This window comes from Petromyzon marinus, chromosome 22 (assembly GCF_048934315.1).
Source record: "Petromyzon marinus isolate PM22_M1 ecotype Great Lakes invasive population chromosome 22, UKy_Petmar_22M1.pri1.0, whole genome shotgun sequence".
Classification (NCBI taxonomy): domain Eukaryota; kingdom Metazoa; phylum Chordata; class Hyperoartia; order Petromyzontiformes; family Petromyzontidae; genus Petromyzon; species Petromyzon marinus.
This window is the reverse complement of record NC_133688.1, coordinates 13,609,858-13,622,551: the sequence shown is the minus strand read 5'-3', so window position 1 is coordinate 13,622,551 and position 12,694 is coordinate 13,609,858. Positions and strand designations below refer to the sequence as shown.

The window sequence follows — 12,694 nt, the reverse complement described above, 5'->3', positions numbered from 1 at the left end:
GACTCGCAATCGGAAGATTTAAAATCCTCATTGGGAGATTAATTTGTCTCATCACTTGGGGGTCTATAAGATAGGTACCTCTGAGAAAGTCGATAGTGATTGTGCTATAGAGACTCATCCACGTCAGGAATTTTACATTTTCAACACTGGCTCGGAGCTGTAAACAAAATAAGCACCGCTGCAACCCATTTGAGCAAGACTTTCTGGCTTTTTGTTGTACGAATTGACGTTTGGACTTTTATTTCTGCCGTGGTATTAGTGATGCAGTTGATTCACAAAAGTGCAAAATGGAGCAATGTCCATTGAATTTAATTTTTCGGAGACCGTTTGTGAGATCGACTACTTCGGACAACAATGTGCATCAATTTACATGACACGCAGCCGCTGGGTATCGTAGCGTCACAATTCCGCTTCGCCACAAAAGGTATTTGCAGAGATGCCATTGCACGCAGAGGTGATCTCGGTGCGCCGCCTTGGCTTCATCTTGACATTGTCCTGGCAAAAGCGTCGTGAACAATGAATCGACAATGACGAACCACGGCACTTAGCCGGGAGCTGTTTCGAACTCAATCGCCGCCGTTATGCTTAACAGTGGCCAAGATATTCATGCGAAGCGGTGTTGCTCTGTTGGCTTGGGGCCCGTGTGTTCTTCGCGTCCAACGAGACGTGCTTGTGCGCGCATTAATTCCGTGATGCTCCATAGCGTGAGCTGCTGTTGTCGCAGCTTGAGTTTCGCGCCGGTTTTTGTCGTCACCTTTTAGATAAAGGGCAACAAGTGGCCGAGGATGAATATCGTGAGTTTTTAAATTGGTTTGAGAAGCCAAGCTTCCCCAATTCAATTGATGTTTGTTTACGCAGGTTTACTCTTCACTGCAGATCTGTTTAGATTTAGGTATTATTGAACTATGCAGGGCGTCTTCATAAAAATGTTTAAATTATAAAGAAAAACCTCAGCCTTATCGGTCTGAGGTCATGTGTTTTTGTCTTCTCGTGTTGGCCTGCAAAGTTTCAATAAGTGAACTTCAAATAAATAAGTGAGCTATGGAGCATCACTGAACTCGATTTGCATGTTGCGTGGAGTCGAGTGGAATATTTTAGTTCTCTAATCGCTCCAATGGAAGGAAATAAATTCTGCATGGGATGATATCGGCAGCCCATTGCTGAATTCTTCCTACAACGGTTGAGACGCTAACATTGTGATAACGTGACTAGTTTTAGCGTTTTTTTTAGATGGGTATTTTTTGTCACAGTTTAAACATGAACCTTATACACAAAACTGGATATAAACAGGACCTGCAAAATAACCGTCCATAAATTAGGTCAAATGTAAAGCGTTCAAGGGAAAAGTTATGTTTTAACAAGATGATACTGATTGAATCTGTCAAGATGACGGCTACTTGCAGGTTGCGCAAGTTTCCTTGTCGGTACTTTGCGTGTCGACGTTGCGGATACTGCCACAAGGTGGAGCCAGGTAACACTTGAATTGAGCTCTTTGTACGCGGCCGTGGGGAACCAGGGCGAGTTGCGATTCAACCTTCCACGCCGCCGATGATCGACCATCAACCGAATCGGGACCGGGCATGGCCGATGCGCCCACCTTGATGCCACAAATGGCACATCAAAGATTCGGCGGCCTGCGAGTGCGTCCACGAATTCCAAACCATGGACCACATCGTAATCACTCCTTCACAGGAGGAATGGAGGAGAACCACTGCTTATGAACAGACAATTGAGCGGATAACAAATCTACAATTACATCTTTAATCTGCTGTTATTAATTCATACGAAAGAAGATCCGCTGTTATCTGCAGACCGTACAACAGCCTCTCTCAGGCCGGTCCAGTCCATGCCGTGTCATGGAACACGGCCGAAGCACTGTGGTTTTCTTCCACGGTGAGTCAGGGCTCACGCCCACCGATTGCCCTTGTGGTCTCTTAAACAAGGGGACCCATCGTATGCACAACAGTTGTCAAAAAAAACACTCGAATCTCAAATTCGCCAGTACCAAATTAATTTGTTTTTTAAAAACGTCATTTTTAAACTGTACATTGTGAAGGAGCTGCGAGACTGCCAATTGGTAAGGTCAGCAAAAGTATTAGGTGTCCATAAAGGTGCCCTCTATTATTAAACAAGAATTGACATCAGTTTGATCGATACACTAACACACGGGTTTTTTTACCACTAGATGTCAGCAAACCACCAAGAGCATCCTTATATTACTATATAAAGCAAGATTGTGTAAGCGATATTTTAAAGTCGTGTCTTCGTTACAATAATATTTCTTAAGACTGGGGGAAAAAAAACCCTACAGTATTGCAGAGCATTTTATGCCGGCAATCGTAGATTTTAAAATGTTTGGCACGTTTATTTGGAATCGCGCACGTTAGTTCGCAAGCCATCCACGTCTGGGGAGGCTGTTCAACGTGTTGGACCACAGCCATAGCGCCTAGTCCACACAAGTCGATTCAAAGACCTTAACTGGAATTTGGTATGGATTGCACCACAGGTCACGTAACGCATCTCAAAACGTACACTCGCCATGTGCAGGCGCTTTGACAAGTTGATTCCAAACAGAGGCATTCAAAACAATCACAGCTGAGGTGTTGCCAAACACCCGGGGACTCCCAAATCTCGGTGTGATGTGTTGCCAATGCCGTGAAAGATTTGCGAAGGTTTAGAGCGATTAGACTTATAAAGTTGTCATACTACCAAGTGCCTGTACAGTTTTATCGACCGAAATTAAAGTGCGAATTAACATTCTTTAATAATGGATGATACCTCTATAGACACCCTGCATAATGATGCCTATCCATCTGTTAGGTAACATGTTTTCACTACGAAACTCGCCACAGCTTACCAATACAAAAAGCCCAGATCTACAATAGTTTTTGGACACGATTGGCAACAAGAAACTTTCAAGAAAAAATATTAGTCTTAAAAGTAATGTTATTCTGCCCCGCAAGCATAGTGAATATGCATGCATTAGGCTCCTTGAAATTACTATCTTCCCAGCTTGTTACTTCTATCTTCACAAGTAAAATCTAAAGTGTAACACCATTTAGTGTCAACAGGAGGCAATGCGATGAGTAACAGAACTGAGTTTATCGTAAACATTTGTCAAGCATCTTCAGTGCTTAAACATGAAACAATTAGAACATGAAAGTTGAATAAAGTTAAATCTTGATTTAAAGCTTTCGTGACTGCAGTAATTCATATTCTTAGCTCTTTCGGTAAAGTCACGTTGAAGGGAAACAATAAAATATTGAATAAAGTTGTACAGTTGCGTAAAACAAAATGTACTTCATAGTTAAACAGCGTAACATTATTGAAAAATTGACCATCAAAAATTTGATATTCTTGGTTCTTTCGGTAAAGTCACGTAGAAGGGAAATAATAAAATAATCAAAATATTAAACAATATTACTATTTTATTATTTCCCTTCTACGTGACTTTACCGAAAGAACCAAGAATATGAATCCCTGCAGTCACGAAAGCTTTAAATCAACAATTTGATGTTCAGTATTCTCTAGGAAGTGTTTTTTGGGGGAATAAGTTGATGTGGTAGTGGATTAAAACGTGACAGGATATCAGCAGAATTCAAAAGCAATAGTGGGCCAGTCAGTGCAATTTACTGAGCATCCAACGATTCACTTCTCCCTCCTGGAGACTAAACCCTCAAAATGTGGGACCACGAATTGATTCCTTAATTTGACCTGTTAGTAATGTCTCATTCGCACCGTATTTCTTGATCGTTTATGTTCCGTTTCTTCGAACCTAAAAGTACATTAGCATCATGCTTACAAATCATAGTCGATTCCTCGATGCTCCATTTTTGACGACTGCATCGCGAGCATGAGAAACTGATTTCAATCGTTGAATCCTTACGAGTCTATTATTTACCCTTGCCTCCTCAGTACCCGCGAGACCACAGTGAAACCCTCTGCCTCTGTTCTGCTCTTAAAATCCCGAAGCATGGCTCATCCCTTTGTGCGGTGGCACGCGGAGGTTTTACGCCTCTTTAATGCAGGTCCAATTTTGCTTGCCGTCACGTACTCTCTCTCCCAAAGCGCTGCGCTGAGCTTCCGTCGAGCCTCCTTGGATGCGGGTCGCTCAGATCTGGCGACCGTTCCGACCCGCCATCGCCGCATCCACGTCGGCGCCAAATCGGGTCGCTGCGCGCGTCACACCGGGTCGCGCGGATCCGCCCCCCCCCCGCCCCCCGCCCCCCACCACGGCGTTGTCCGTGCGAGGGCGACGCTCTAGGCTTGTGCCTCAGCGCAGCTGGCGTCGTCGGCGCCGCCTCCACTGCTTGTTGTCCACGTCCTCGACGCAGTCGGGGGGCTCCGGCGTGACGAGGCCGTCCGTCAGCCGGTAGTAAACCACCGTGGAATCGCTCTCCGCGATGGCCAGCGTGACGCTCGCCGGCTCCGTGCCCACGCACGTGTGCTTCATGATCTCGTGAATCCTGCAGCGGCAGCAGTGTCCATGAATTGGTGTCGTATGCCTCGCCTCGAGCGTGGATGAAAAGGCCAAATGTCCCCCCGGAGAGGCTCCCGTGCGCAAACTCTCACGGTGGCGTGACCACCAGCGGTGGCTTGAGCAAGCAATTTCAGGGCTGCACCGTTACCTTTGACTTACCTCTAGGCATTTAAAAACACTTAATTGTTTCGTCTATCACGCTCTGGGTACAAGCATGTAAACATGCAAGTAAGAATATATTGATTTGAAGCTTTCGAGACCGCAGGAATCCATACTCTTTGGTGACAATGTCATCCTTTCAGCCGACAAGGGCAATGCCACGGTCATCATGGATAGAACCACATACAACAACAAAATCCAGGACCTTCTTAATTATGGCAGTTATACCACAATCAACAAAGATCCTACCAACCGCCTGGCTACAAAAACCAACAATATCATCACTAATTCGACTTATCTAATCGAAACGAACAAGCAGCTCTCTCTAAAACCTTCGGCTGCTAGACCACCCAGATTTTATGGTCTTCCCAAAATCCATAAAGAAGGTACTCCACTCCGTTCTATCGTTTCCACCATCAACTCACCTACCTACAAACTGGCCCGATTTCTGTCTGAGTACCTGCTTCCATTCACGGGCAAGACCACCTCAGCAGTACTTAATTCAGCTCACTTGGTTTCTCTAATCAAGGACATTTCACTGTCTCCAGATAATTTGCTTGTCAGCTTCGATGTTGTTTCTCTGTACTTGACACCATAGCAATAATTGAAGACTTAGTCCAACAGGGACTGAATTCTGATATACCAACTTTGGTGAGGCACTGCCTTACCAACACTTACTTCATCTGGAATGGTACATTCTACAAAATAAAATGAAGGTACCCCTATGGGTTCTCCCTTATCACCAGTGGTAGCGAATGTTTTCATGGAGAAATTTGAAACAGATGCCATCCTGACATCCACCATACGTCCTTCCCTGTGGAAGAGATACGTAGATTACACTTTTGTCATCTGGCCACATGGCCAGTCAGCACTGAACCATTTTTTCAACCAAATTAATTCCATACACCCATCCATCAAATTCACCATGGAAGTGGAAAATTATGGCAAGCTATCATTCCTGGATGTTTTGATCGAGAAGAGGCCTGATGGCTCGTTGGGACATTCCGTCTACAGGAAAACCACCCACACGGATTCCTAAGGGGACAGGACAAGCCTGACTCCCACCACCATCCGGCCCAGAAGAACTCCCTCATCAAAACACTAGACCATGGGGCCCGCTGCATCTCCGACCAGCGCCACCAAGCCAGTGAAGTGGAGCACGTACACCAAGCCTTCAAGATGAATGGATACTCAGACCGCACAATCCGCAAAGCTGTAGCCCCAACCAAGGTACTCTACAAACCTTCGGGCTACTATCAAAGATTTGTCCATGAAGCCATCCAGATATATACACAGAGACAATTTCAACCGAGAAGATGGGTATAAGCAGAGCAATCATTGGAAGGACGTGATTAACCAAGCAAAGTCGTAACTGGCTGTGGTGCTTCCATTCTTCCCTGCCGACTGTCTGAGTTGCATTGCCCTGTCAGGTACCTCTGCATTAACGAGCTGGGGTCTCACGAACATGGCCACCTCTGCTCCCTTAGCCTCGATGTACCGATGGTTCTGGCTGTGTGATGGGCTTTGTGTCTCACTGGCGCGACCACCGTTGCGGTGTTTCCCTTGCGTGGACGCGCTTGCCTCACAGCGCAGTTGGCAGCGCCGCAGCTTGTGTTACACATAGACGTGACATTAACTTGCTAATCCCCCTAAACTCTCTGCTTAATCTCTCCCATCAACATAGTGCTAATCCCACATTAACACTGCTGTTGTGCGCATATGCGGGGATGATACTCTTATGCGGCGACAGAAGCTCATTTTATGCTAATCTCTCTCCATAATCTCCCCCATTAACACAACTGACGTGCTTGCGTCCGGGGATGGAATTCCTTTCCAGCTCAGACCCCGCTTGCTTGCCCATCGCCACGTATATAACCTCTTGTTGTAACAGCTCTCCCGCTGGTTCAGCAGTTCCACTGCTGGATTATTTTTTCCGCCTGAGGACGACCGCTTGTGTTGCGATCGAAACGTCGTGATATATTATTTTTTATTTGATTTTTATACCTACGTGACTTTACCCAAAGAACCAAAGAGTATGAGTAAGAATAGATTATTTACGTAGATTGTATGTAATTTATATGGTAATGCTACATTCAGGCTAGTGGAAGGAACAAGACTGACAACAGCAGAAGGAACGAGCAACGATACCAACGAGGCAGTAAAAATTGAGACGAAAAAAAGAACTTAATCTTGAAATGCGACCCCAAATCACGACTATTAACAGAATTGCATGAATAGTTGAATTATTGAATCGCGCTGCACACGTATGGTTGTTACAATCACTTCCACTTTAGCTCCAATATACGTCTAATCATGGTTCCGAGACATGCACGGAATGGCCCAACCTTGTGAGAAATGTGTCTATTTGCACCATACTGTTTCCTTGATCCAGCCCAAATTACATTAAATATGAACATGAGGTGCGTTAATTTTTGTGCCTTAAAATGCAACCTTGTGACGCATTATCCAGTGGTCTCGTGCAGAAGGGAATGCCAGTGCTTTACAACGTGTGCACAGAATACAGGAGCAAGTAGTCTAGAGCACACGGGCACAAAGATTGACCACATTACAAACCCAGCAACATAGGCTCAATTCCTGCCTATGGATAAAATCAGTGGCAAGCAGTATCTGAACACCTTGAGCCTCGCCTAAGTCAACTCGGCCTCAAATGGGTATCTGGCGAGATCTGCAAATGGCAATGGGGAGACAAAAACAGCTGAATGTTGTCCTGGCCACACAGCTCCCTTTTGTGTGCTGTGTTGGTGTTAATCACAGTCATGGTCAAGAGGCCACACTGGCGAATGTTGCCGATGCCACCACACCTCACCTTCACTCTCTTCCTTCCGCGGAATTATGTCGATGTTGTGTATTTGACACCGATCCTTCAAGGTCTGCTCATTACAGTATCCCACCATCTGACTTTTCGTCTTCCCTTTGGTCACCCTCCTTTAGGTAATCAACGTATTTGCCCGACTTGGTAAACTGCTCTCCATAACCGTAAACACGAGTCCCACCCAGCTTGGCTACGTCTCCTAAGGCTTTCTGACAAACTTCCAAGTTTCTTAGCCTATCGTTCCTTGATATTCCTAGCATCCTCCACATGGACCTGTATTCAACGACCCGGACGTGTCTTTCCGAGTTGCTTTGTTAAAATCCAACTTTCTGATCCATACAGTAAGATGGACATTATTCATGCCTCTATTTCACCAAAGTGGTTCGTGTAGTTTATTTGAAATGCCTGCCCTGCTCACACATTAAGTCTTTCAATTTCCTTCTCACATCCCTCTGTATTGTACACTTTGCTGACAATAACGAATAATAATTTATAGCGCTTTGTCAATCCACTGCTGTATTAAGGCCTCTCCTTCAGGATCTGGTTCAGATAGCACTCACCACTGATGTTAGTTGTGACCAGGAATCAAACTCATAGCACGGTGCGCAAACAACGGCGCCACCGTTCCACCCTTCTCGCTGAATAAATACCCTAAATATTTAAGTAGTGGGTGCTCGCTAACAGCATTTGCCACAACAGTCACTTCTGGCTATATGGAGGATCTTTGTCTTTTTGTGTGTTAGGCGTCTGTGACTTGCCGGCAGTGGCTGACAGAGGCCTGGGAGGACACGGGCAGCACCACGGTGAGCGGCTTTCCCTCCGCGGGGCGGCCCGTCACGTACAGCAGGCCGAGCTCGCGCGACGCTGCCGTGTTCACCTCCGTCCAGCAGCGCACTGCAAACACGTGCCGCCCGTAGCTGTAAACCTCACCACGTGTCTCATCCTGGCTACTTGTAGCTGTAAACCTCACCACGTGTCTCATCCTGGCCACCCGTAGCTGTCAACCTCACCACGCGTCTCAAGGGGTGTAAACCATCACGCAAACTCCGGTCATCATCGCAGAAGCGGCTTGGGGGATCACGTGCTTTCAGATTCGCTTCTGTGGCCGTCTGGAACGGTCTTCCTTTCTGATATTAGGCATCCACTGGAGCTATGCACTATAAAATCATCTAGATTGAAACTAATTTCTTTAGAACTGATTTTTGCGTTTAGTTTGTTGTCCGTTCCCCGCACCTCCGATTAGCACGGTTGGCTACGTACAGTGCGAAAGAAGTTCAACATGCATACATCCTGGCCTCATGAAGTAGGTGTCCTCACGTGCTGAAAAGTGTGATGAATTGACTACAAACATAATAATGATGCCCTTTACTGAGGAAGTTCTCACCCAGTATGAATACTTCTTTCTAAGAAGTTCCCACATTGAGATGTTTAATATATACCTACGATAAGTGTTTGGCATAAGGAAGGATATAGGAGTATGGGTACCCCCCCCCCCCATTTCTATGAGGGGATAACAATCAAATATCTTCCCCTGGTACCACATCTGATAACCCCGAATCGTCTCCTATCCGAGTACTAACCAGCCTCGATTTTTGCTTAGCTTCTGAGATCTGATGAGATAGGGCACACGCGAGGCGATTAGGTCATCAACAAGCAGTGCTCATCTTTACCAGGCAATCTCTCTGATGAGCATCACTTTGTGGAAAGTCATCATTTCCAAGGCAGGGGCCAGCTTATCCATGTAAGAATCACTGCTGACTTCCTACCAAGTAATGCTCATATGGCGGCGCTCAAATTACCAGCCAAAAGGGGGTGTCAACCCAGATAAACATGGGAACTCGACAAGGCAACATAATTTGTCTACATGCGAACGAATCCAAAGATGATGCAAAGGGCAACAACAGCTTTTGTCCCTAGAATGTTCATCAAGAAACATTCTACAAACATATCTAACAGGGCCACATATTTTGTATTGTGCAGTCTCCGACGACTCTTCAATCTATCTGGCACTCTCCATCTCCCCGCTATGAAGGAAGGCCATTACCCGAAATGTTGCCCATTCTATAATGTTCCTATTTCAGGCTTTTGTTTGTTGTGCTTTTGCACCACAGCTAATGCACTAATCACACGTATTCCGTGCTATCTGGTTGATCGAGTCACCTTCCAGTAGGTCAAGGTAAACGACAAGCGTCGTGAATGCCTCGCTGTCCTCGGCCACCTTCAAGTCCAGGAGCTCCTTGTACTGCAGACACAGAGAGGCAATGAAGTTGACATGAATTTATCACCCGCAGTGGTAGTGTGCTCAATTTATAGCTGTGAACCCATACGGTTTATCCGTATTCTTGTACAGGGAAATAAAGTTTTCAGGTTCATACAGCCGTTTCAATACAGGGATTTTTGTTTGTCTATGTGTTTGTGTTTCTCCCTTGTGATGGGACTTTGTAGGATAAACGTTGAGATTTTTAAGGGTCTGAATTGGTCTGTTATAAGGCAGCCACTGATAAGGGGGTGACAGGTATGCAAACCGGCTTTCCATCGATCAAAACCCATCAAAGTCCACCAATGAATGCATTCCATTCATTAATAAAAACCTTGTTCATTAATTTATAATCTCTTTCACTACTCGTGACTCAACCTTTCAATCACTGTCAATCAGGTCATTCACTTATTGTGAAACACTAGTCTGCTCACTTTGGATTAGCGAACCTATTCATCCATTAACTTATAATCAATAAGGATATTCTGTGAAAAAATAACCCACTAATTCTGTAAGTTCTCATCTATCAATGCGACTATTACAGTGGCATTTCAACCCATTCATTTACTTACACTCAACCCAATCACTTTTTACGACTCACATTCATCTATCATGTAATCAACCAATTTATTCAGTCAATTCCAACCACTCGCCCCATTCATTGTCACTCAATTGTTCACGACAGCCACAATAGTCACTTCTAATCATTCAACCCATTCATTAAATTGCAATCATTCCATCCATTCATTCACTTATAATTATTCAATCATGCAGCTACTTCTAACCATTCAACCCATTCATTAAATTGCAATCACTCGATACATTCATTCACTTCTAATCATTCAACCATGCAGTCACTTATAATCATTCAACACATTAATTAAATTACAATCACTCGATCTATTCATTCACTTATAATCATTCAACACATTAATAAAATTACACTCACTCGATCCATCCATTCATTCACTTCTAATCATTCAACCATCGAGTCACTTCAGGTAATCACTCAACCCATCGTAACTCCAGAAATTAAATTTAACACGTAGGCTTTCGCGACCAACATCATCCATAAAAACGTCGTACTCCGATAGTAAATGTTGTGGCTTTACTCTCCCAACACACAACCGGTGTACTAAGTAACGAATTGGCCACGTTCCGTTTACGTGACAACCCCCTTACTAATTGGCTGTGTCGGGTATGGCGGGTTTAACGACACATTTATATATCTGCGCGATCTAACCAACAACAACATCCCCCTGTATTACAGCCATTCACTTAGAATACACCCTGACCCCGTTCTCATCCGCGGCACAGGTGCGGCGCGCGAGCGCACCTTGGGATGGTTCAGGATCCACAAAGTGCCCCCCCGGGCAGCTGGAGGCGTCGTCACGTTCACCGACATCACCACTCGGTTAGCAGCGGTCTTCGAGTTGCGAATGTTTAACACGACGACCGTGGGTCTCCTCTTCCTCCAACCCAGTCGGCGTGGTTGGGTGGTTGTTGTTGTTGTTGTTTGTGGCCTGGTGGTTTGGGGGGGCCCGCTCGCTTACCCACTCGCTCCGTCAGGCTGCAGCCACGCCCCCCCCCCCCCTGGGGACTCCACACACGCGCGATGTGCTAGAAGTTACGTTTTCCCAAGCGCTATAACAGTTCTACGATATTCAACGTTCTATTTAAAATATATATTTAGTACACTCCGACCACTTGCTACCATCACAATTCTGATCACCCGCGGGTCACGTGGACGACAACAGCGTTCACGCGCGTGCTCTCGCGACGGCGTGACGTCACATGCCGCGAACGGAGAATGACGTCATCGCCCACGCGGCGGTGGCGCGAAGACGTCACGCGCGAGCGCATCGGTTACCTATGACGTCACAGCGAAAAGAGGGGCGGCGTGACGTAATCAGTTTTTTTTTCAGTTTCAGTTTATTTGGTATAGCCCTGTGAGCCATTCGGCTCTTGAATTGGGTGCAACCACAACAAACAAAAACACGAACAAGAAAAACATCTTAAAGTGACTATGTGACTGTGCAAACAGAAAATCCATGAAAAAACCCAGCTAAATATTCCTGAAAAAGCACCGTACACCACCAACGCTGTGTGCAAAAATTTTAGTGGGATGCAAGTCAAACAACAACAACCACAAGACAACTTAGATTAAGGCCGTCAGTCTAACTCCGTACTACAACAAAACAAACATTATTTTAATGTTTCCCTTCTACGTGACTTTACCGAAAGAACCAAGAATATGTCCAAACCAAAAAACGTTTTCGAAATCACCAAAAAATAAAGCCATAATTGCAATGTAACAGTGATCATAGGGACTGTGACCGAATTTTTTTTTTACAATAAACTACATAAATAACATGTAACACTAAACCCTAGAGCCATAGCTGGCTGAATTTATAAGGTAAAGCCCTGTGAGCCATGCGGCTATTGACTCGGGTGCAACCGCAACAAACAAAAACATGAACAAGAAAACATCTTAAAGTGACTACGCGCAACAGAAAAATCCAGGAAAAAAAACCCAGCAAAATATTCTCTCTCCGGTCGCGTTACAAAGAACATATTCGAAATAAACTTCGCAATTCTAATCCTGTAATTCGAGTGTGAGGGGTTCTAAAATTTCTTTGTATTATATTTAATGCAGCGGCCTCTAGTGGCGGGAGTGGGTCACGAAAGTCTCGTGAAGCCGTCCAAGACTCGCCGGTCGCCACGTTGTGACGGTAACGTCACCATAATAAAGTATTAAAGCTTTTTATTTGTTTTAATATAATGTTATTGTATTTCTACATACGTGACGTCACCATAGTTTCAAAGTTTTCATTTATTTTGGTATAGCCCTGTGAGCCATTCGGCTCTTGAATCGGGTGCAACCACAACAAACAAAAAACAAAAACACGAACAAGAAAACATCTTAAAGTGACTATGTGACTGTGCAAACAGAAAATACAGGAGA

General features: G+C 45.0%; 1 protein-coding gene across 1 annotated transcript; it reads right to left on the bottom strand.

Moving 5' to 3' along the window:
* Positions 1-1,747: 1,747 nt before the first annotated feature.
* TSEN15 (tRNA splicing endonuclease subunit 15) lies at positions 1,748-11,554 on the bottom strand. The gene is made up of 4 exons (XM_032958992.2): positions 11,066-11,554; positions 9,633-9,714; positions 8,231-8,366; positions 1,748-4,466 (listed from the first exon to the last, which is right to left on the bottom strand). Exons 1-4 carry the CDS (start codon positions 11,132-11,134, stop codon positions 4,274-4,276), a joined length of 480 nt encoding a protein of 159 aa, XP_032814883.2. The 5' UTR covers positions 11,135-11,554; the 3' UTR covers positions 1,748-4,273.
* Between the last annotated feature and the right edge of the window lie 1,140 nt (positions 11,555-12,694).

Bases quoted from the DNA above. Each gene is read 5' to 3' on its own strand.
- TSEN15 (XM_032958992.2), bottom strand. From the start codon at position 11,134: ATGTCGGTGAACGTGACGACGCCTCCAGCTGCCCGGGGGGGCACTTTG. The intron at 8,367-9,632 runs GTGACTCGATCA...ACGTGTTTGCAG, and splicing joins TTACCTTGACCTACTGGAAG to TGCGCTGCTGGACGGAGGTG. The intron at 4,467-8,230 runs GCAAGTCACAGA...CTGCCGCTGCAG, and splicing joins GCCTCTGTCAGCCACTGCCG to GATTCACGAGATCATGAAGC.